The 24892-nt window shown below is 37.3% G+C and overlaps 1 protein-coding gene across 1 annotated transcript in view; it reads left to right on the forward strand.

Moving 5' to 3' along the window:
* Window positions 1–24892, forward strand: part of SH3TC1 (SH3 domain and tetratricopeptide repeats 1) — a 27556-nt gene continuing 2664 nt past the window's right edge. The window contains 14 exon segments of the mRNA XM_010003147.1: window positions 1–196; window positions 2816–2890; window positions 4886–5013; window positions 7470–7575; window positions 9989–10132; window positions 10777–10954; window positions 11673–11746; window positions 12476–12671; window positions 13629–13756; window positions 15880–15921; window positions 18179–18303; window positions 18305–19805; window positions 20501–20681; window positions 22708–22858. Coding sequence (XP_010001449.1) covers window positions 1–196; window positions 2816–2890; window positions 4886–5013; window positions 7470–7575; window positions 9989–10132; window positions 10777–10954; window positions 11673–11746; window positions 12476–12671; window positions 13629–13756; window positions 15880–15921; window positions 18179–18303; window positions 18305–19805; window positions 20501–20681; window positions 22708–22858 — 3225 coding nt within the window.

The following is a 24892-nucleotide window of genomic DNA, read 5'->3' on the forward strand; positions in this document are numbered from 1 at the left end:
ATGGAGAGTTCAGCAGTGGCAGGCAGTGCACCCATGCTCAGCACAAACAGCATCATCCCTGGTCTAGAGGGAGAAGAAGACAGGAACTTGGAGAGGAAACAAATGGAGCAGGGAAGGTGCAGGTCTGGCTGGATCTGTGGGGAGGTGAATGCTGCCACCAGCACCATCAGGATGGACACACTGCAAAAACAAATGGGTAAGACCCTAATGTATTCTGGTCACTCTGCTCTTAGTTTTCGTTGTGTTTAAATTACTGTGTTCTTTAAGCATTGCTGTGCACAAACAGAGAACTGTCACATGTTTTCCAGCTGAGTTTTTAAATTAATCTACAATCATTAAATGCAAGGAAACAAACAGCTCTATTTCCCCTCTGGAAAAGCTGCATGGATTGGACTATTAAATGATCTACATTCAAATTCACTTTGGGCAAAAAATGGATTATCTATTAGAAGCATAGAATGGTTAAGGTTGGAAGGGACCTTAAAGATCACCAGGTTCCAACCTCCTTGCTATGAGCAGGAACACCTCACACTAGACCAGGTTGCACAAAGTCTCATCCAACCTGGCCTTAAACACCTCCAGGGAGGGGTTTCCACAACCTCCCTGGGCAACGATTACAGCACCTTATTGCCCTCAAGGTGAAGAATTTCTTCTTGACCTAAATCTCCCCTCTTCCAGTTGAAAACCATTCCCCCTTGTCGTATCACTGCCCACTCTGGTGAAAAGCCCCTCCCCAGCCTTTCTTTAGGCCCTTCAGGTACTAGAAGGTCTCCCCAGAGCCTTCTCTTCTCTAGGCTATTACTTAAGATAATCTGAGATGAAAATTTTCAGAACCCAAGAGCCAGAATGCTGAAATGTTAATTCTTTGTCTTTAAATTTTTGCTATAATTGCTAAGATTCAGAAGCAAAGATGTGTTAGCCTGCAGATTTCTATTTTAATCAAATTCATAGATTTCTGTTTTTTGTCAACGCATGTAATACTGTCTTTATTTTTCTGCAATTGAAAACCATAATCGATGCAGTAAAACCATGCGAGTCATAAACACTTCTTGGGTGGAAGGGTGGAGTGGCACAGGCGGCTGTCTCAAACCAGTGGCCAGATTCTTACTTTATAGTAGGCCCAAGAGCTTTCTGAATGTGAAAATACTTCAAGCAATTATGGAAAAACTATTATGTCCTATAGCCTCAACAAGGTCTTTCTGTTCACAACAGCAGCTCTGCTGACACCAGAGAATACAGGGCACAGGCATCCCAGGGTGGTACAAAGTTTCTCTTTAGCTTGCCAAGAAGTAAGCAAATCATCTCATTAATTAGGAATGGGGCATGGAGTTCATGTTAAGTGTTTGAATGTAATCATAGTACTTTAAACAGCCTCAATGTTTAAAATGTATTTTTAGTAACTTTTATGTTTCTGCTCAAATTTAATAGCAAACTATTGTTTGTAATTAAACTTCCATGGGTAATAAAATGCTCATATTTTTTTTGCTTTCTTCTAAAAGTCATAGAAATTAGGTTTAGTTTTTAAATAAATAGTACCTGCTGGATATTCATATCTCAATAAATATCTTTCAAGGCAAGACCAAACCTGGAAAAACTAAAATAATACAACAAGTTCATATGCCAAAACCAGATGTTAATTAACTATTCTTATCAACTACTAAATGATGATCAGACAATTGATAAGCTGTTGTGAAAGTTTTGAAAGTTGGTCTGTTTGTACTTCTGAATAAAACAAGAAAAAGCAGACCTACAACTAAGTATGGTCACAGAAACTGTGGGTGACTAAAATTTATCATGTTCCTTAAACACAGTCATCCTACACTGCAGTAAGCTTATGATCAAATCTCTGATTTTTAAAATCTAGATTTGATGATATTTGTTTTTAAATAAACTCCCAAACCCCTGCAAACACTCAACTGAAATCCAGTGAAAAACCTAAATACTTGGGAACTGATTTTTTTTATTCTAGTGTACAAGAAAAACTGGCTTTCGAGGTGGTGTTTTTACTGCTTACTGCCTTTTTTCTGAAGAAGGGAAATTCTGTGTTTATGTATCCTTATTTATTTGCCTGGCTTTGGTTATGTAATATCCACAGATGTACTCAAGGGAAGATGCAGAAGTCTTACAAATTACCATGTCCTACTATATTACAATGTTTTTTTTGAAAGCAGAGCTGCAGAGAAAAATCTCTTTGGGTATATGAGAATTGCCTCAGCTCTTTTAAAAATTAAAGATGTAGTTCTCCCACTTGTATTCTTAGAAATATGAAGCCTAGTCTTCACTGAAAAAGAAAAAACAGATTAATATAAAATGTTTAGCTTGTGTTACTTCTCTAAAACTTAAAATCACTTGATTTTTACATTGCCTCCTCCCATGTATTACACTTTTTACAAAAAAATTATTTCTCTCCATATATGAACTGGTACAAGGCACTTGTATCATTGTCAGTTTATTCCAGTGAAGGTTCAGTGGAGGTCACTTTTTAGTATAGGTGCAAGGGAAGAGAAAAATGAAGTCTGGGTCTTGCTCCCTCCCACACGGGACCCCAGTTTCCTGAGAGGCCATTTTTCCACCAATTCCACATCTTGAAGTTTCACATCAAAATGAGGAAATCAAGATTTAAATTCCTCTCCAGTAGGAAAATACATTGCAGGAAGGGGAAGAAAATTTTCATTTAGCAATTGCCTAATGCATCAAATGCTCTAAGTGTGGGGTGTTGTTTTTTGGGTTTGTTTTGTTGGGGTTTTTTTCACCCAGAATGATTTTTATGTGCTTAGAAAATGCACTTAACCAATCCTTTTGTTTATCATGATAGAGTGTTCTGAAAGTGAAACATGCACAAATATCAGTTCAAGGACCCTTCCCAATCAAGCAGAGAATTTTCCAACTGGTAAGATAACTTCCTCAGTCTTCTCTAAGAAATATAATTATTTTCTCTTGGCTTACTATTTATTTAATTGAGACAAATCAACAACATTTGCAGTTGTCACTCCTGTAACTTATATCCTTTGGGGTACCTCTGAAGTGTCCAAATTCTACACAAGTTTGGTTGAGAATTTCTCATAAAAAAGAGAAAAATAGCTGCTATAAAATCCAGAAAAAAATATGGATTATACTGTATTGGCTAGTAAAAAAGCAAAGAAAGTTCATTGCTTATTTGATATATGGGTTTCAATTCTTCAACTATCTTATTTTTTTGATGGTATTTCTGAGGCTTTATTTTTTTATATATTTTCATTGAAGTTGCAGTTGAGTACAGCTCTTCAGCAAGTAGATATAACTGCCTTCCTTTCTGGAGAGCTCATGGTCTGCTCTGTCACATTTCCCTTTTCTTGCTTATAGAGGAAGAGAAATAGCCATTGAAAAACAACATCAGGATGCACTCTTTCTGGCTTGACCTGACAAATCACATCAGTGGTAGACAGTCTCCCTTAGGCATACAGTTATTTGTAGTTGCTTTATTTGTGCTTATGTAGCTGTATGTCTCACTCCATACACAAGTTGGGTAGTTCTTATCTGGGGGTATGGATCAGAGCTCACAGAAGCAGGAAGGAAGACTGCCATAGGTGCAGTGGGACCACATTCATTTCCATTAAGCACTCCATTAAGCTCATATTTTGGCAGAAGCAGGCATATTTCAATTGTTTTAATTGAATGTGATTATTATTTCAGTGCTATTAATTTTATTTAAGACTTGTGTCTGCATCTTTTATAAGTTCAGGTAAAAAGAAAAGGTCAACAATACTGTTAGTGATCTGAGAAATACTCTAGTTTTTCTTATTTGTACTAACAATTGACTATGTGACTGCAGCTTAAACAAAGAGGTCTTGTAATGTAGTAACACTGCTTTATGTTTGAGACACCCTTCTTGACCTTGAAGTGTAATGAGTAATTTAAGTGCAAGTCATCCTAAAACTCCATAGGAAGCCCTCTGAAAACAGATTTAGATGCAGCATATTACGCTACAATGTGAAAAATATCTATTTTACTTGATTAAAAGATGAAAGTCAGGAGCTGTAAGATAAGCTGTGTATAATCTCATTTATTGCTGGAAGTGTGACCTATTTGCACACTAGCAATTGGAATTTTTCCTGAGTAGTATTGGCTTATATGTGTCCATCTGGGCATCTGAAAACTCCTGAATATTATTTACTGTCATTGAGTTAAATTAACAGACATGCAGAATGAAAGCAGCTTATCAAACAGCCTCTTCATCTGAGGGAAACCAGCTGAAACTGTAGCCTCAACTGTACTAAAAGCTTCTCAAACAGATGTCATGATCTGAGAACAGGTAACTGGCTGCTTTAGATATGGTTGGTACTGCTCAACCAGGTTGGCTGAGAAACAGCTTTTTCAACATTCAATTTACAGAAACCTTCTGAATTAGTGGGAGTCACATATCAGATAAGCATGAATTTAAGATGACTTGTTCTAACAGGCTGAACTACCTGTATTTTTTTTGCAATTCTAGTATCTGCCTTGATTTTTAACATACAGGGGATATTTAGAAATCTAGTTGTGTTCTCAATGTCTATAGACCTGTCTAATTTAACAAATTACCAATCTGCTTTCTTCTTCCCTCCTCTCTTCTCTACCCTCAAGTTTCTCATCCTCCAAAATTTCTACAGACTTTCACATCATTCTCTGTATAGCTGTAGCATTTAGTATGCAGCTGAAAAAAATCTTGTTTCATGCTAGGCTGCTATCTCTCTTGGATAAGAAAAATGAAAGAAACATGCAATAGGACAATTTTCTGTGTCTCTAAACCTGAAAATAATAGTTTTTAATGTGCATGGATTCTGAATTTTTAGAGATTTTCTGGTTCTGCAAAGCTGAATCACAAATCTTGTAGCACTGTAAATGGATTAACTTTTTTTCTCTCCAGATATCTCCTTGAAGTTAACAATGGTAAGACGAAAGAGTGGATGTCCTGATCCCAGACTCCAAAGACAGCTCAGAGGGCAGCTCCGTCTTGTGGAAAATGACAGTAGGGAGGTGACAGCAGTTTTCAGTGTGAGTTGCTTGGGAATTTATTTATTCAGAGAATACACTCTGTTCTACTGAAATAATTGGTGAGATATTTGGGTCCCATTTCCACTTATATACTGTATGCTTCAATTGGAGTGACTAGAATTTCCCATGGCCCCAAATGATCTGAAGACATTAGTATTGAACCATTGAAAAAGACCTGAACAACAAATTGATGTAAAAGAAACCCAGCTAATGAGGTATTGAAGGGTTTAATGTTAAATACATTCTGCTTTTATTCATGTCAAAGGAAATAATGTTTTTCTGGTTCTTGTTTTATTTTGGTGGGTTTTATTTGCCCTCATATCGACTCTTCACTTCAGTTTCCAGTCATTTGGAGTCATTTTTTATGCAAATTACCCAGGAAACCCACTGCTAAGCCTAAGAGGAAGTCTGAAGGAGAACAGCATAAATATTGGACTTCCCTAGGGCCCAATAGTCATAGCTTTAAACAGCATGCACAAGGGTTGGTGTATTTTTATTACTGTCTTTAATTTGATTGTATACAGGAAACACATCCTCTACAACAAATTAGGTTTGCTACAAATACAATTTAAAGTCTCCTCTTTCCTTTTGATGAAAAAGCAGGATGATACCATTTGACCTCTGATGTATTTTTTTTTTTTTTGTCTGAGCTATGAGTTCCAGCCTCCTTCACTAGCAAGCCAAACACTGAAGTCTTAATTAGTTATGGCTTTATGACAGTATCAGATGTGTGTCGTTCTACACTATGTTCCTTTCATGTGTTGTGAACTCCTCACCACCATCCTGCTGATTTTGTGGCTGGGAAAACAGTCTGTACTCCTGCTGCTCTGCTTTGGCTTTAGTTTAGGGGTAGAGAGGAAGGGAGAAGGAAGCAAGAGAAGGAAAACAGCATACAAATAGATGAAATTTGTGCCCTTATTAGAAACACACTAGGAAAAGGACTTTGAAGGAAGCAAGATTTATAATGATAAATTTCTTTAGAATGTTGTTTTGATATTCAGCAGTGCATGAAGCCCTTGAGGCTGAGATATTTTAGCATGTGTTGGTAATTCATTAATAGATTTCAGGCTCTCGTTAATATTTAATCCAGTGGAGAAAGGGGCATGCAGAAGATCAAAGTGGTGATGAGGCATGTCTCTTGAGGAGGCTTAAGTTGGACTTTATTTTCAAAAGGGAGTTACTATTTTAATCTGTTCATGTTGTGTGACTTGAAACTATGGAAGTTAAACAGAATTAATTCTGAGATCTTTTAAAATAATGACATAAGTCATAAAAACAGTGGGTCAGCTCCATCTTGCTCAGATTACAAAAAAATATTTGAATAATTTTATTGGCTTTTGTTTATTTTTTCTCCCAGAGTTAGAATTGGCTTCTTGTGTAGTCCTAAATTGTTTTAAGATGCATTTTGATTTTAATATGACAGAAGCAAGGATACAGTCCAGGATAAATATACAGTAGCATTACACTTAGTTACATCTGAATTATTCATTGAGATATTGGATCAGGTAATTGTTCCATAAATTGCCAGAGTGCTTTGTATTTCCTTGAAAGACAATGGCCACCAGCATTGGCAAGCCCTATTTTTAGGCTGCCAATTGAAGTTGAACAGCCTATGTTGCTGCTCTTTGACTACATCCATCAAAATGTACATTTCTTTCACTTATTTGAAGGCTTATGCAGTTCTCCCTTTTAGCATTTCTGAAATTCCTTACAATCCATCATTAACAACAATCATTGCTCACCTTTATCAAATGCAAGATTTTATGCTACTCTAGCAACAGGAACTAGTACAAATGAGGAGAAAAGGCTGTAATGCATCTTTTTTTAAAAAAAATAAGACTCCAGTATATTGTTCTAACCCTGGGAAGAGTGAACTAGGGAATGACTAGTCAATGACAGCTGAGGTTAAGATTACAGCAGGATGTTGTGGATCCTAAAAATTTACAGGAGTTCAAGAGACCTAAAGAAATATTAAGTAAAAAAAAAAAACCTAAACCAACACAAAAATAAACCCTTTCCTCTATTTAATATTAATGCTCACACATCTGGAAAAGGCAGTTTTCAAGCTGTAAATGGCTCTGTGATAGGAGGGTATTATTGGGAAGTACCAGTAGATGCCTGATCGGCTTTCACACTCTAACTAGAGAATACTGGCCAATACGCACACATGTCTGAACCAGACATGCCTTTAGACTCACTTAGTGTGGTCAGTCCTGAGGTCTCAATTCGTCTAAATTAACCTTACTGAAACTGTTGGTACAATTGGTAAGAAAATATCAGATTAAAACTTGGTTTACTGTACATTGTAGGTATGTGTTAACAGGTATCTCATCCAGTTAAATCCTGGGTGATTTTTGTATCCTTCTTAGAACACAGCATTTTACCATAGGTGTTACCTAATGAGAAATTGTCCTTGAGTTCAGTATAATTTGAATTAAAATATTGTTTATTTTTAGGAGCTCTCTGCCAGACTGCTGTCTATTCATAGTGATGAAGATCTAATAGTGGTGACATTTAAAACTTTTGAAGAAATATGGAAGTTTCTAACCTACCATTCACTGGGTAAAGCCATTTCACCATACAACAGTTCTGTTTTTGTTCCTCTGTGCACAACTTCTGACTGACCAAGAACCTGCTGAACAGAATTCTGAGATTCTTTCTATTAACTCATAGAAGCAATAATAATGTTCCCAACCTAGGTACTAGTGATGGGGCTGGAGAGACCCTCCAGCCTCCAGAATATTTTGCCCTTGTCCCAAAGTAGAGAACAGTTGTTGTTCCTGGCAGATGTCTAAGATAGGTACTCCACAATAAATCACCTTTTTTGAAGCAGTCTATTCAAATCCAGGTGGCTTTGTCCTAAAATCTAACCCATGCTGCAACTTTAATGCTTTCATAGCTTTTTTATGTTCACTCTAGACATGTCAAGGTTACCCTTCTTTCTTTGCACCCTGCTAATAAATATTCAGAGACTTCCAACCCACACTTGCAGCCAGAATTGTTTTCACTAGGAAAATCAATAATCCTCAGTTCTAGTTCAAATAATCCTCAGTCTTCACAGGTAAGGGCTCTGACTGCATTGTTCAAGTCAGAGTGCAAAGACAGACTGGGAAAAGGAAAATCTGTCCACTGTGGGAGATGGTTTGAGACCATCCAAAGAACCCAAAAGTGTACAAATCATGAGACCTGACAAGATCCATCCATGGGTCTTAAGGGAGCTGTCAGATAAAGTTGAAATGCTGCTTTTCATTATCTTTGAAAAGTCATGGCAGTCTCAAGTTCCCACTGATTAGTAAAGGGGAAATATAACCCCCATTTTCAAAAAGGGAAGGAAAGAAGACCCAGGGAACTACAGGCCCATCAGTCTTGCCTCTGCCCAGCGAGATGATGGAGCAGATCCTCCTGAAGGCTCTGCTAAAGCACAGAAAACACGGAGGTGGTTTGTGGCAAACACCATGGCTTTACCAAGGGCAAATCAGCAAGTTCACTGATGATACCAAACTGGGAGGGGTGGCTGACACTCCAGAGGGCTGTGCTGCCTGGACAGGGTGGAGAGCTGGGCAGAGAGGAACCTAATGATGTTCAACAAGGGGAAGTGTTGGGTCCTGCACCTGGGGAGGCAGAACCCAATACACCAATATAGGCTGGGGGTGGACCTGCTGGAAAGTAGTTCTGTAAGGTCTTTCTCAACCCAAGCCATTCTATGAATCCTTCTTCAGAATGTGTTGTCTAGACTTCTGATTATGCTTCTAACTGGACTCTTCTAGTTGTTCCACATCCTTCCTGAATAGTAGTGAGCAAACTGGACAGGGTTGCTAAGACTTCAGGGGAAACGTAAAGTAAAACAAAGATTGGTTTGTATGCCTTGCATGCTTCAGTTTACTTTCTAAATCCAGGCATGCATTTTGTAACTATATGCAATCATTGACTGAACTTCCATTTTTAATATCCTGTAGTTTCTCAGGTATTTTCTGAAGAATAGCATTTGAATCAGGTATTTGTCTCCACTTTGTTCACTTGATTTGTTTTCTTCTGTGTATGGAAAGCTTGTGTGCATTACTATTGATTTGCTTGTTTCCATCTGACCAAGTTAAAATAATGAATTCTATTTATTTAATGTTTGCTATTTACTTGCTATTTTAAAATGCTCCCAAGAGGACTAGAGAAAATAGTTTCAGTCCAATTTTGCAGAGAAAGCACAAGAAAATTAAGTTTCTTCTTAAGCAAGGCCACTGATAACAGGGAATTGATTCAAAATCTTCCAAATATCATGGTAGAACCTTAATCACTGATCTGCCCACCTTTCTTCTTCATCATAGCTTTTTCAGCAAAGGAACTGCTAATGTATTAGTGTTAGCCCTCTAAGTAATCTACTGTCTCTAGCATGTTGATTATGATACATCAATCCAGATGTCCCTGCAACTGTCATAGCTTTTTGAATTCCTGAGTCCTAATGTAAGGAATCCCAGTTCCCAAGATCAAGCACTACCTTCCTGTGATTTACATTGTCTCTGTCCCAGAGAAATTTCAGGAATCTGATACACTGGCACAGTATCTGCATAAATAGGCACACCTGACTCAGGCAACGGAAGTTTATAGTGATTACTTTTCAAGATTTTCAAGATATTTCCAGTACCTGTTGCTCAAAGCTTGCTAATGGTTATCTCTTTCAGATCCCAAACCTTAACTATAGGGAACCCTTGTAAGGGGAGGATATCCTCTGTTTTCTGCAGGATTAGATACAGAAAAATGGTGTGCCTTTTTGGTGTGGTTTGTCAAAGCTAAGGATTAAAATGCATGTGACTTGATGGATATAATTTTGCCAGTACTATGTAGTAAAATGAGTTCTACATTGTGGTTTTAGCAATAATGGAATTACATAAATGCCCACCCCAGTCTCTGACTTTGTGAAAAGCTGTTTTCATGTGTAGTACTGTAAAACAACAAAGAGAACAGATTGGACTTTTTTTCCTAGGTTTTATAAATCACTGCATGGAAAACTTATTCCTAGACCAATCTTTTTGGCTGTATTCTCAAGAGGAGGAAGAAACAGGCATTGAAGTCTGTATAAATGAAAAATCATTACATTTGATGTACAGAAGCCTGCTAGTACAGGAAGGTAAGAAAGACTATATGCTAAGGCTAAATTTAGAGAAATACCTTTAAAATCCTGAAATCAAATATTAAGATTGAAATACTTAAAGTTAAATTTTAAAGTTATTCACTCAAATGCACCAGAAAGAAGAGATAGGAACAAACACAGAGCAGGTTTAGTAGGGTCATCGAGGCATCAGAGAAATTGATGTGCAGCTGATCCATAAAGGATACAAAAAGGAGTAGGGAGGTATATACATTCCCACTTGCTTAATACTATTGTGGATCCTGGAGATGTACAGGAGAGGGATTACAGAAAGTTGCCTGGCTCATGGGCTTCTCCTAAATAGCTTCACCTGCTGCCATGGCTGGAGACAAAATGATGGGCTAGATGGATTGTTGATTACTACAATATGAACATGCAAAATGTTGTAGTGGAAGAAGCTTCTACACTTGATTTAACACTTCAGCCCTGCATATTTTTTTTTTTATTGAAAGAGAAACCAGACAAACAAAGGCATATTGATAATCAGAAAATTCTTGTGAAATCTCAGATTTAAAGTTTCTAATTGAATATTACTGATGGTCCTGAAGCCAGTTTTAAAGCTTGCATGGCAATAAAACATTACATAAAATTACATCTGCTTCACTGTTTTTGATTTTTTTTAGGGGCGTTTTTTGTTTCATGTCCTGACAATCTGATAAGAAAGATATTGGTTACAGACAATGAAATAAATACTTATTTTGAAACTGGGGCTTTTACTGAAGATGTAACAGGTGGATCTATGGATGGTGATGTGACTGTGCTGATTAATGCTTCTCTGGAGCCATTGATTCCTTTTCATCAGTAGGTACCTGACTCTACCTATTCCATATGCATCTATTTGATATGCACTTGTCTGTTTAGACATAGGTGTCTCTAAATGGCAGCTTGCTATGGAATGTCCATCTTCCATTAACAATGAAACAAAAGCTCTGAGTCCTTCCATACCACATATTTGAAATTAACCCAGATGCCTGCAGAGCAAACTTCTTGTGAGTTAGATACTGCTGTTTTTCCTAAGTCTGAAATAAAATTTATCAACATTTCTAGAATAACAGAGTGAAAGTTTTCATTCTTCTGGATGCTTGGAAATATGGGTAATAACAGGTGGGACACTTGGAAAGGCTAGCCGTGTTTATATTCAGGACTGTTGACAGGACTAAATCCAACTCTTTAATGCAGTTTGTAAGTTCATGTCCAAACTCCTAAAGCCAAAATTACATTAATGGGCTTACTTCAGGAATTGCCAGAGAATCCTCCATTCTTGGTGCCCTTAGTAATTAAAAAGCTGGACTTCTGTTGACTTTGGGCAGGGAGAAATTGCATGAGTTTCTCAGGTTATCTTACTGCAAATGCTACTCAAAACATGAGTAGCATGTCATGTCTGAAGTGTATGGACAGTGCTGAAATTGAAAGGTAATTGTGGGAGGGTTGCATGTTTTCTAAATGGATTTAAAATACCACAGTTAATGTCACAAAAATTCATGAAGTGTTTTACAGCCTAACTTCTTTCCACTTTCAGATGGTTTCTTAAAGGGTGTTCTAATTCCATTGACCTTAGATGCAAAACTGAATCCAAATCCACCATGAAAGTTGGTAAGAAACTCCATGCAAACATCAGCATTACAAAAACCCCAAATTTATTCTATGCTTTTGTTAGGATGGGGTTCAATAACCCTTCTTCCCATTGTATTAGGATAGGAACACAGCTGCCAAAATTGTTGCAGTGAAACTAGTGAGAGCACAAATCTCTGTGTAAGGGGAGTTATATTTATTTTTACTCCTAAATACTATATTATGTAAATCAATGAAGTAGTAAAGAGTAAATTGATGCTGCTCTGTAGACTGGACAACAAACTTTAAAATGAGCAAATGCGCCACTGTAAAATTATTCTGGTTCTTTCACAACTGTATATAATACTACCACATGTGTCAGTATTGGCTAGTATGTAACTGCATATTTATCCAGTAGGGATTTTTTAGTTTATTTTTTTAGTCTGGCCCAAGAGGCCTTTATGAGAAGGAAAGTGAGGATTTAAAACACTACTTTTTGTTGCTTCATGATTGAATTTGCTAGAGTTTTGTCTTAGACTTTGGTTTCTAATGACTATAAAAGGTGGATTTTGATGCTGTTATTTAAAGCTCTAATTGCTCAAACCAAACCAATTAAGCTTGGATGCTTTAAATCTTGCCACATTGGAAGTGCAACTCACAATTTCCAGGGATATTTTTTGCTAAATATGTTCTACTGAGTTGCTACTCTATTATGTGTATTTGTATTGTTAAATTACTGTATCTGCAAATGTTTATCTTCTTATTGCCCAGCAATGGGATCTTGCCTTGCTGTGATGGATTATGAAAGTAGTGTGTTGGAAGAGATGAGTTTCCAGGAAGGGGACAAAATTGAGATCATTGGCTACTTCATTGAATGCGTGGAATGGTTTCTTGGAAGACATGTGTTTACTGGCCAAATAGGTTTTGCAAAGACAAGTCATGTTAAACTGGACTTACCTAAAAATAAGTAAGTGATATGTATTTAACTCAAACAAAGAGCTTTAGTCTCCTGAGCTTTAAAATGTTAAATGCTAAACACAGGTTTGGGATGGGTTTTTAGTTGTAATTTGGTTATGCTTTTTTTTTGTCAGTGTGTATCATTCAAAACAAATGCAGAAATGGGAATATGAAGTCTGCTTAAGTGTTGGAAAATGTTATTAGTCTGTACCTGAGCAACTGGGACAAGGGATTTCTGTAGTTGTTATACCTGGTTCAGTTTCTATTCTTTGGATCACAAGATTTAAGTTTTACTATTGCAGAAAATCCCATTTTTACTGGTTTTTCAAGATCCATGTTAAAACATTCAAGTTCCATTTTTGCTACTACTCTCAATTACAGGCCTTAACATATTTCAAATGTGGCTTCTTTTACAAATAGTTGCTCGTAATGCACGAAGAAAACTTTAAGAACTGTTAATTTCAGCATGTATTGGCACCATGTCAATAGGCTGTTCCTGTTAATATGTACAGACTATTTGCATGCTGAAACAAGGGATTCTTAAATGTTATTTGAAATTCCATTTGATGTGTAACTTTAAGCTTGTATTAGAAACCAAGCACCATCATATCATTAAAGATTTGTGATTTTAAAAACTTATGTCAGAAAATGCTATACCATGACACACTGACATAAAGCTTACTCTGATATGGCAGAAACTTAAGTGCAAATATAGCTACTATCAATTTGTATGTTCATAAATATGACTAATGTTGAACACAACAGGACTTAGAATGTAAAGATTGTACTATTTCTCTAACAAGCTCTGATTTGACTGATGCAGTGAGCTCCTCAAGCCGAATCACAGAATTTTAAGAGACATCCAGATATCATCTAGTCCACCTTCCCTGCTACAGCAGGTTCACCTGGAGCAGGTTGCACAGAATTTGCTTTTAGACACCTTCAAAGTTGTTCCTTTCTTTGTTAGACCGCAAGACCTGGATTTTCTTGAAGCAGATGAGCTGTCATTTTTTTCAAATGACAACAATTTGGAAGAAGTGATACATTTGTTAAAACAAACCTCCATCACAGATATTTGCTCTGTGTACCGAATTGGTAAGTATGACTTCTACTCCTTTTTACTGCAAAAGATACATGTGTAGTTCCTGTAACTCATATTTTTTCTATTCCAATAAGATTTCTGCCTTTACATCTACTTTGAAATATCTTGCTATTCAGTTTGGTCATAGATCTGGCATGTAAAAATTCTGTATATCATCTTTGCTACTTTTCCCAACAGAGCATTTACAAAACTTCTCTTGTCCTTTTTTTTTGAGTGAATTAAAAAGCAGGGTTTTAAAAGCTCTGTTACTGAGCTGAACAGTTCTTCAAGCTTTCAAATGTCAGTACAGCATCACAAAAGGTAGCATGTTAACCTAAATACTGCCGGCTTTTCATTAATCTTAGAAATTATGGCATAATAATTATTGACAGCTAATGTAAACATACACCTCTTTGTGCTTGATTTGTCTTCAAAAGGTATAGAAAAATAGCAAAATCTATTAATGCAAAAAAATGTGTTTAGCTACATCATCTCTGGTACAGCTGTACTTTCTTAGTGTTCATGCTTTACATAAAATTAGGATAACTGGAGTTTCACTTTTACAAACTCAGTGTAAGGTACTGTAATAGAGCCTTGCTGAATGAAAGAGGAACAGCAATTTCTTATTGCAGCTCTTTTTCTGTGACAGTGCATATGCTTGTCAGATATCCAACAGTTTTCTTTCCATTAGTGTCATCCTAGGAGACAGGCCCATAGGCTCCAATTTGAAAGGACCCCATGTGCAGGTTTAACCTGGGTGCATTGCTTTAATTCTTCAAATCAGAGTGTGTGTGAACAATGAGGCATGTCAGACCTGAGGTGCAAACTGTAACTCATGTCAGTGTGCAAAATGACTCCCCATCTTGCCTTCCTAGCCCAAATTAAAAGCCTGGGAGCAGAAGTTCAGACCTATTTTGTACTACAACAATCTTGTGGGCTTAATGCACATACTATATTTGCCTGTTCCATGTTCTTCAGCATATCTCATCTCCTACCTAATCTTTTCAAGCTCCAACTTCTTTTCACAACTTCCCCAGCTATTACTACCTTCTTCATCGTGTTTTCTCAAACTGTACAATTCATGAATTCACTTACCCAGAGCAAGTGTGTTAAATATTCACTTGATGCTTTGTTGTGTGATCTGAGTAAATGGGTTTTCAATTTTTTCCACCTACATCAATCTAATGGGAAGTGTTTACTTATGAGCACTTCCCCAATTAGATATTCAGAAAATTCATTTATGACTATTGTAAATGTATGGCATTTGTCCACCAAAGTTAGGAAATCATTTAAAGGAGATCAATAAGTAAAGTCAGTGATAAGTCATTCTTAAAGGGTAGTAAAATTGTTTTATATCAGCTTAAATAGACCTAGTTCTGTGAACCTCTGCTTTTAGATATATCCTTCATACACTCAATGCCACTTGTATTGCATCTAGTGTATAAAAGACAGTGAATATAACCCTGAAACGCAGCATTACTGAAATATCTTGAGAAATACACAATAGTAATTCTGAAAAGTTCTACAGATGTACTATGTTAAACATGTAAAACTAGATCTATAGTAGTAATGTCTATAGAATTTAAAGATTAAAGCTTTTTATAAAGAGAGATACAGGTGTTTTTCATCTGCATAATATTGGAATGGCCACAAAGTCTGAAACTTATCTGCACAAACTACCCTAAATAATTATTCACTTACCAACCTCATGAGTGACTCTAAAACTTGTTTCAACAATATTAAGGGGTTTTGTTACCTTCTTTTAGGGATGGGTTGCAGGGAATGATTGTATCTACACTGCCTACTTGTATTTTAATGCAGCAGTGATGCCTCTCTCGTGCAGGACAGGTTGGCTTTAATTCTAACTGTGATATGCAGGTGCCTCCACCTTACTGAGCAGTGGTTGGTGTGTGATGATAACTATGTAGAAAGCAGTGAATTGTACCAGAAGGAGAGTAAGTCCCTAGTATCTGTTAGGCTTTGGGTCAGACTTAGAAATTCTTCTCTTCTATGGTGCCAGGACATGTCCAATTCTTCTGCAATAAAGAATTCTGAAGTAAAACCCTTATTTTAGGATATTTGAAACTGAAACAGAGCTAAGATACTGTAACTAACATGGCTTTTTTCTTTCTCACAGACCAAATAGAAGAACCAGAATTTCAGAAAGATCATGAATCTGGTAATAATTCACATGAATACAACTCTTACATAAAATTAATGGGACTTCTGATAGTCTTTGTCAGCTAATGTCTCTTCACATTCTAACTTCTTTTCTCATTGTTTGTTTTCCTGGGCATTGCTGTAACCCCTTCTCTCACTAGGTTTTGCTGTAAGACATTGTGGGTTTTCATTGTTATCAGATGTCTTTCTTGCACCTTCCTACCCAATTGCAAATTGCATTACTTTTATTGCTGTGATGCACACACATGCACCTCCACCAACACTGCTTAACAGGGCAAAAAAAAGTTTATGGCACCTAGCAAGTGCTGACTTGGAATTCCAGTAGATTTTCTGTCTACAAGAGAGCTTCATCCCATAATTATATTTCCTAAAGGAGGTATTTTGATGAGGATGCAGAGTTATTTCCCTTTGGAATTTAGTTGATAAGCTGTCACTATCATTACTTGTAATGTACTACATTTTTTCTAAATGCCAGGTTTTATTTTTATAATTCTGCTGAACAGTTTCAGAAATGAAATTCTAAGAAAACTGAGCTCTACATCTGCAACCTCAATAAGCTCCTGTTGATACTATGACTGCAGACTGCATCCCTAGTAGTCCCTAACCCTGTGACCTTGGCTGGATAACAATGAGAGAACTAAAGAAATTATGCATCTTGGTCTTTTTTAAACTTCCAAGATATTCTACAATGTCAGTATTAGGGGAATTTAGATCAATGACACCATCAATTACCATAAACTTGGTAATTTTGAGAAAGTTAATCTGTGCCAGTAGAGAGGTTTGGTATTTTGATTAAAAGAAGAAATATACATCACACAGGTGTGGCTGGCCACACAGATAACACAGACAGCAGAACAGGACCTTTGCAGGCACCCTCACATCACCTATGTGAGTCTTCAACTCAAAACAGTTCAGATTTATACGTCCTTCCTGACTAAAACTTCTGTCAGGACATAGGCATACCCTTACTCAACCCACATGCTCAAATTCCCATAGTCCATCCTGCATCCATGCCCTGACCTTGTGTGGTGGTCAACCTACTCCCTCCACTCTTGGGTCACTGGGTGTTATTCCACTCCTAAGCCACCCAGTAACCTGAAGCAAGTCAGGTATGGATTGTGAAATGCAGTGTACTTGAGTGTTGTGACACCTTCTTGACACATGTGGTTCCTGCTTCTCTGTTTTCTGGGGATAACACTGATATCTGGGTCTTAAGTAGTGGCCTGGAGAATTGAGGGGCCATCTTGACACACCTAGTGTCTGCTCTCCCTTTGATCAACAGGACAAGTGGGGATGATCAATCACCTCCTGACAGCCTAATATGTCTTTACTCCAGAATTTATTGAGATCTTGGCATATGCAACTGGTGGACAAGTAGAGGAATATTTTGCCATCCAAGTTAGGCTGAAATGGAAAAGTACCTGATGAATGTCAGTTCTCTTGAATTCTATAAGCAGCAATCCACAGGGAACAGTGTCTTCACACTTGCCTTTAAGAGTGTGAGTGTCTATATAACTCATGGATCCAAATATGCCTGTGTTTTTGTATGTTATGTTTTCATGTGCATATATAGCTTAGTTTAGGACATCTTGTAGCAAGTTAGAGAGAGCCTTGTCATTCTTGAATCTGTAATTAAGTTCCTGCTTTAATAATGTATTTTACTGAATCACTTGTCTTTAAAACAGTTATTGATTAGGTGCTACTAAAATTCAAGCTTTCAATTAATAAATCCTTAATTGCTGCTAAATCATAACCATGTCTAAACACCCCATCTGTGACACCTTGAATCTTCTATCCAGCCTCCAGTTCAGACCTTGGGTCTTTCTGGTTTCTGGTTTTCTTTTGCTTACTGACTAGTCTGAGTTGCAATTTACTGGCAGATCTCTCTCATTCACACACACAGAGAACAGAAACACTGAGGATACACTCCTGCAGAAACTAGTTTGAATTAAAACTGGACTTCAGCTGGATAATTGTTGTGTCAGGCACAAAGCCTGGCTAAGCAAGTGTAGTGATCAGCAACCTGCTTACAAGTGGCAAGTCCTGTTTATCTGCACTCCTCAGTCTCTCACACCTGTTCCTCCCTTATCCTTTTTGATTTCTCTTTCCCCACCTTTGCCTTGTCTCCTCAACATAAGCAAGTGCAGTACGTTTACATAACTTTTTCCTAACAGCATCTTCTGACACTAGTCTATCAAAGCCGTTGTGTTTGTGTGCACATGAAGTTCTGATCTGTTACTTATTTTTCATTTCAGAAATTCAGTGTTCACATTCTAGCATGGGATCCACTAGCAACAACAGAAAGATAGAAGAATTCTTGAGGAACTTCAAGAATTTGGAGGCCGCTCAGGCAGAAGAGCCAACTACAGAAGGAAAGGATTCAAGATGATGATCAAGCATCTGACACTTTTGAGTCATTGTTACTCTTCTTAAACAGGGAAGAGTATGACAGAAACTTCAAAGCACTGTATGATTACTCTTACCCATTTATCAACAGCATGTTTTATGGGTTTTCTGAAGAAGAACAACTAGTTAGCTTTTTTAGATTAGCAAGGGAAGCAGCAAAGAAAGCAAGTATGTCCTGGGCTCTAGCACGGTTGTGCTTTGTCCTAGGCAGGCTTAGTGTTAAAAAGCTGAAGTTTTCCCAAGCTCGGGTGTATTTTGAGGAAGCATTGGGAGTAGTAGCTGGAGGGTTTAGTGATTTGTACTTTGTAATTGCTCTTTATACAAATCTAACAATTATCTACTTGACACAGAAGAACAAAGAAAAATGTGCTCATATTTTTGACAAGGCTACAGCTCTTCTCATGGGGATTCCCAACTATATTTGCAGTGCTGACCTGGAGTCAGATATTCTAAAGTATGCTCTGAAGAGGACAATTCTGAGGCAGAACAAGCATGCAGAGGCAAGGGCATGCTTTCTACTGGCAAAACATTACAGTGCACGCAAACAGCATGAAGAGGCACTACCATTCTTGGAAAGGTTTCAACTGTTGCTTAATGAGCTGGGTTTCCAAAACAACTTATCAAACAAGTGTTATTTCAAACTAGCACAGTTGTACAACAAAAAGTGTTTGCCACACATTGTATTAAGCTGCATAAAGGTCACCTCTTCCCAGAGCTCCAGTGCTTTAATAGATTCCTTGAAAAGGATTGATTTAGTAATCAAAAATGCTCCCAAGCTCTATGGTGTGAGAAAACTCAGACAAATACACCCATCCCAAATTGTACCTTACCTCATACAAGCACTTTCCTCTGTGTTTACTAATGAGCAGCAAGGACTATGCTGCACTATTCATCTTAGCTTAGCAAAACTGTACAGCCACCACAAACAGTATGGAAAAGCTATTGTTCACATGATCAAAGCACTGGACTCTGATGTTTCTGCTAAGCCAGAAGAAGCTATTAGCTATCTGGTTTCACTTGCTTGGTTATACATTCTTTACAAACAATATGATGTGGCTTTAGCCATTTTAAATGCTGTTGTAGACTCTTCATGGAGCACTCTTCAACAACTAGGTGTAGCTTATAACATGCTTGCTATTGCTTTGAAAAGAACAAACAATACAAAACAAGCTGCTGAGAGCTACTACAAAGCATTGTGCCTTTCAGAAGAGACCAGTATGACCCATAACCAAGCTATAGCCCTAGCTAATTTTGCGGCACTATGCCTGCATGCAGCAGCCAGCAAGCTGGCAGAACATTATTATATCAAGGCAGTGAAGCTATTCTCCAAACTTCCAAATCTGGACTGTGGCCAAGACTTCATCCAGGTCCTCCTTCAGTTGGGATGCTACTATGTTGGTAGAAAACAAAGAGAGAAAGGAAGGTTTTATTATGAATGGGCCTTTTTAGTTGCAATGGAGATAAGTCATCTGGAAAGTAAGTATGGTTTTATTCCTCTGAAAGTTACAAAATGTACCCTGTTTGGGAATGTTTGTTATAGAGGCATGTTATAGTTGCTCCTAGGTATGATAGTCATTCCTTAAGAGGCATTTTATGTCTGGTTATGTGATAGCTATCAAAGTGATTGGAATCTTTGCTCTGTCTCATACTGGTGAAAAAATAAATACATGTTGGCTTGCTCTTCTGGTAGTACTTAGGTTTGTCAGAAATAGAGGAAATGAAATGTTAAGAAAAAAGCTAAATAATTAATAAAAACTCTAAAGACTTCTATGATTGATAATTTTTATAGTTATGGTATCATTTGCAGTGCAAATAGCACCAGATTTGAGTTTAAAGGCATGAAAAAAACTGGTAATCTGGGTTACATTTGCATAAAATAGTTGTATATAGAAGAACCATGCTTTATTTTTCTTGCTACCATGATTAAGGGAGCTTCCACAGGAAAGGTGAGTTTTATTATTTTATTTTGGAGATCAAGTTTGAAGTGACCTATTTGTTAATATTGTGGGTGAAGAAACTGTCAGTGGAATTTTCATGTTGTTACTTTTAAATTGTTATTTATTGACTAGGCTGAAATTTGTGAAACAGTAAGAATGAGTTATTTTAAAGCTAATGTAACTTTCATCTTTAAAACAGTGATTCATGTTAGTATTTCCAATCTATTCTCCTAGGTCAACTGCAAGCCATTAAACTTCTGTGTCAGTTCTACAGTACAGTTGCTCCCAATGAGGCTCAGTGTGTCATCTACAACGAGTATCAACTATCTTTAGCTAGAAAGATGTCCAACAAAGCTTTGGAGGGACAAATTTTGGAAACCATTAGTCAGCTCTATTTATCTTTAGGAACAGAAAGGTAAGACACATTGAATGACTTTGCTTTTTCTCTGATTGCAACTTTTCTGTCCCACTAAAGGACATCAGTTTTTTGCCACAGCTGAATATCATGGAATTTTTCAGTCTGCTTTTCCAAAACACTTTATTAGAATTGAAGGTTCCAGTGCTAGTTGAGACTTCTTTTGGGGTCTTCTGGGCTTTTTTTAAAAGTAATTATTATCTCTCCAGGGAGATAAGATGTTCAGTGGGGATTAGCACTACTTTAAGGGCCTGATTATATTTAAAATCTATGTAAATACATTGTAAAAGTATTATCTGTTATGCAGCTGTTGATGAGTGATACAGCTCTAGGAGTATTGCTGGCAGGTGACTTGTTTGCAAAGATAGATATTTTTGACAAGACAATTTTTTCCATGAGAAACCAAATGGCATATTCCAAACAGGTTGGACATCAAATTGGCTATGTAACTGTTTCTCTTTAAGGAACCTTTTTTTTTCTAAAGCTTATATAAATACAAAGACTATGTGCAAATCTGCATAGTGTCAGTTTCCAGCAGTTTCTATACAGCTCTTCTTTTCAGGGTATCATTTTTTGCTTTATTGAAAAAACAGACTGCACAACTCAGTTTGCAGTAATTAGCAGGTGCTTGGAAAATGTACAGGTTTCTCTAGACATTTTTTCAAGTGTTTTTAAAGGCAGGTTTTTCTGATATTTTTTTTTTTATTTTGCTATTGCATCTCACTTCAGGCAGTTAATATAAATTCAGGTATTTTCAGACATGCCTAGTAAGGATAGAAAAAATATCCTCAGTTGTGGGAAGAGAGTAAATGCTTACTTCAGTTCTAAGTGTCTGCAGTCCAAACATCTAACTTTCCTAATGTTGCCTAACTTATTTTGCTTTGTTCATAGGTGTTTAATGAGATAGCTGGTGAAAAACCTTTGTAGAGGCTCAAGACAAAGGAGTTGAGATTTTTGACTACCTGGAATTTGCAGAAGGATTTAACCAGCAGGAGGAGCTGCTGCTTTGTGTGCATATAGTACATGGAATTCATGTATCCTAGGAGCTTGGCTCCCAAATAGTGTTAGCTCTGTAACCTCAGGAGACTACCATATAGTAGCATATACTCAATTTCATATTAGACCATAGTATCACCGTATTCTCTAACAGTTCTGAGTAACAAGGATGTCTGCGATGAAGTAATGAGAACAGTGATGTCCATGGTGTCACCACCTCCATTGTAAATTACTGTGGCCATGCCAGGGGACACAGCCTGTCCTGTTCCAGCTGCTGTGCTGGGTTATGGATTCATATATGCTTCTGTCTTCTGTAAAAGCAAAAACTCAGGAGGGATATAAATGGCATTCAGTAATTGAGCTGAGTTGGACTACTTTAACTACCTTGCCTTTTCTCATGCTAGCAGCTTGAAAGCAGAGAAGACTGAAATGTAGGCTTGTTCAGTGGTACTTTACTTCCTCTTGAGTATTAAAAGGGTGACAGTTCTCTTTAATAGTAATAGTAAAAATATTTTTTTTTCCATCAGATGAGATACTCTGTTAAGAAAGAACTTAAAACTTGGTAGGGTAAAGTATGAGAGACCATATTCTAGATTGGTTTCAGATTTCTTTGGAGGTCTAAGCAGAGTGTTCTAAAGATGCACGGTGAAAGGATTCACTGTAACTGTGCAGTTCATGTTAGATTTTGATGTTTGTGCCTCTGTAGCCATAATTGATAAAAGAACAAAAGATTAGAAAAAAATTTTCCACCTGTCACTAGCCTGAGGTAGAGGAAGAACACATCTAAATTAAACTATCCTGAAATGATGTCATGTAACACTAGCAGGAAACAGATTGAGCAAAAAATAGGAAGAGGAAAATGACTGTATTGCTAGTTACTAGTACAATGTGTCTGAGAAAGTATAATTGTATATTGAATAGAGGAAACAGATTGGTTTTTTTTATAATAATATAAAGTGCTTTTTTATTAAGGAAAGCATTCATAATTCTGAAGAAACCCCCAGTGATTAGCAGTTTTCTTCTGTTTCAGGGCTTACAGGTCAGCTTTGGAATGTACTAAAAGAAGCCTTGGGATATTTATAGATCTCCAGAAAAAAGAGAGAGAAGCATATGCTTGGCTACGAGCAGGAAAGATATATTATGTTCTGAGGCAGAATGAGCTTGTGGATCTTTATATTCAGGTATGCTGTCAACTCTTACAGGCATGCACATGTTAATGTGGTGCAGGTGGCATGGGAAGAGAGTAATTCAATATTATGATTCCAGAGATTTTGCTAACTGATGTTCCCAACATATAGCAATACCATTTATGTAATGCTTAACAGCTGAAAGTCTCAGCATTTTCCATTGGTCCTCCATTTTAATCTGGAATGATTTAGGGCAGTGACTTTTCTTAGTGTCTGCTCTGTTGTATTTATTCAGCATTGTCTACCAGCTCTACAGCACCACAGCAATAAAATCATGTATCCCTGCTTCATGCTAGAGGATAATAGACAATAATCATCTTAGCATGTGGGCTTGTGGGCCAGGTCTCCAGAAAAAGAGTAGCTTTTTCAGGAAGCATTTCCAAAACATCTAAAGCTTTCCTTCTGAGGCTGTGCATAGCATGGCATGGGGCCAGCTGGAGCTGCTCCTGCCTTTGCAACCGTCAAACCAGAGCCATGTGGCTCTCACACCTCAGACCCCCCCTGCAACCAAATGGGACCTGTTGGTGCTTCTCCTGCTGTGCTAATGCAGACTGAAAGATGACCTGAAATGGGGTCTAGCCCTTATAGCTGCTGAAACTGGAGAATCCTGAGTCTTTCTCAGAGCTGGACTGACTCTGTCATCTGTGTTGCTCCTAGCCATTCACTGAAGTACTTGGGGAAACAGTTTATTGCTTTTGTAAAGGGACTAAAAATACTTCTCTCCTGTATTAAGTGAGAGTGCTGCCTTGTGTAGGCTGTATATAGAACTTGATATAGTAGAATCTGACTCTTGGCTGGTGTACGAATGAGTGGTAACAAAAGATGATCTCAAATAAAATCAGACATATGTTGTTAAGATTATTTGAAAAAATTCTACAAAGCAGGAAAACATAGGAAACAAGTTCATGTTTAAGATGTACTGAGATACAATATGTGGGGCTACTTTAATTACTTTTTGTCTTAATTAAGAGAGAGAACATTTAAATACCAAGAAAACTGAAAAATAAGTGTTTACAAGAAGGGATTGTACTACAGACCTATTATTTATTTTTGTTTTACTAAATGATTTAGGTGATAGCTCCCAAGCCAGTCACATAGTGGTACCAAAGCTAAATTGGCATGTGACATAATTTTATCAATCTCTATTTCCTCCAGGAGAAGGAGTAGGCCAGGAACATGCATGTTTATCTTTATTCTATACTCTGCATGTATAGAACCTCATTTATAGCACAGTCAGTGCCTGTCCACAAGGAAGGTCTCAAAGTGGGAAACTGCCCACTAAAAGCTGGTCTACTGTGCCAGTTATTTGTGAAGGTCATTACATATTAACGGCATGTAAAACACAACTTTCAAAGCTGTGATGAAATAAAGTCCTTAAGTGCCTGAAGCCAAAATAGGCTGAAAATGATTGCTCACTTTGGGCTTAAGTGGAGAGCTGGACTTGAATTAATTGAATGCAATGTGAAAACTGAAGATCACAAAGTCAAAGCAAGATTCTTCACCTTTGGCATGTGCAAGTCCCCTTTTTCGATACTACTAACGCTGTCAAGAACTGAGTGTCCTGGTACTCTTGCCCTGGGGAGGATGCTTGCTGCCTTTCATGAAATCCTTTGCTAACACAGGATATCCTTAAGTAGAGAATGGAGAAGCAGAGCTGTGTCTATTTACGTAATTCACAGGCTTTATATGTACACCGTTAGCAATATTTAACTTGCAATTAGAATTCATTTCTGTAAGTTATTATCAAAATTCAATACGTTGCAGCTATCCAAAGCACTATGGTTTTTAGAGTGCCATGTGCTGACAAAGGAAACGGGTTACTATTGCCAGAAAAAGGGATACTATAACACTGCTTGTGCCCAGGTCCTTATGTTCCTCCAACATTTGTCCCTGGTGTACTCAAACCAGGATAACAGAAAGAAAAAGCATGGTCTCATAAAATATAGCCTCTATATCTTAAAATGAGAACACTAAACAAGATACTGTTTCAGTTTTGTGGTTTTTTTTTAACCAAGAAGTAACCGAGAC

This window comes from Chaetura pelagica, unplaced genomic scaffold (genome assembly GCF_000747805.2).
Source record: "Chaetura pelagica isolate M959 unplaced genomic scaffold, ChaPel_1.0 scaffold147, whole genome shotgun sequence".
NCBI classification, from domain to species: domain Eukaryota; kingdom Metazoa; phylum Chordata; class Aves; order Apodiformes; family Apodidae; genus Chaetura; species Chaetura pelagica.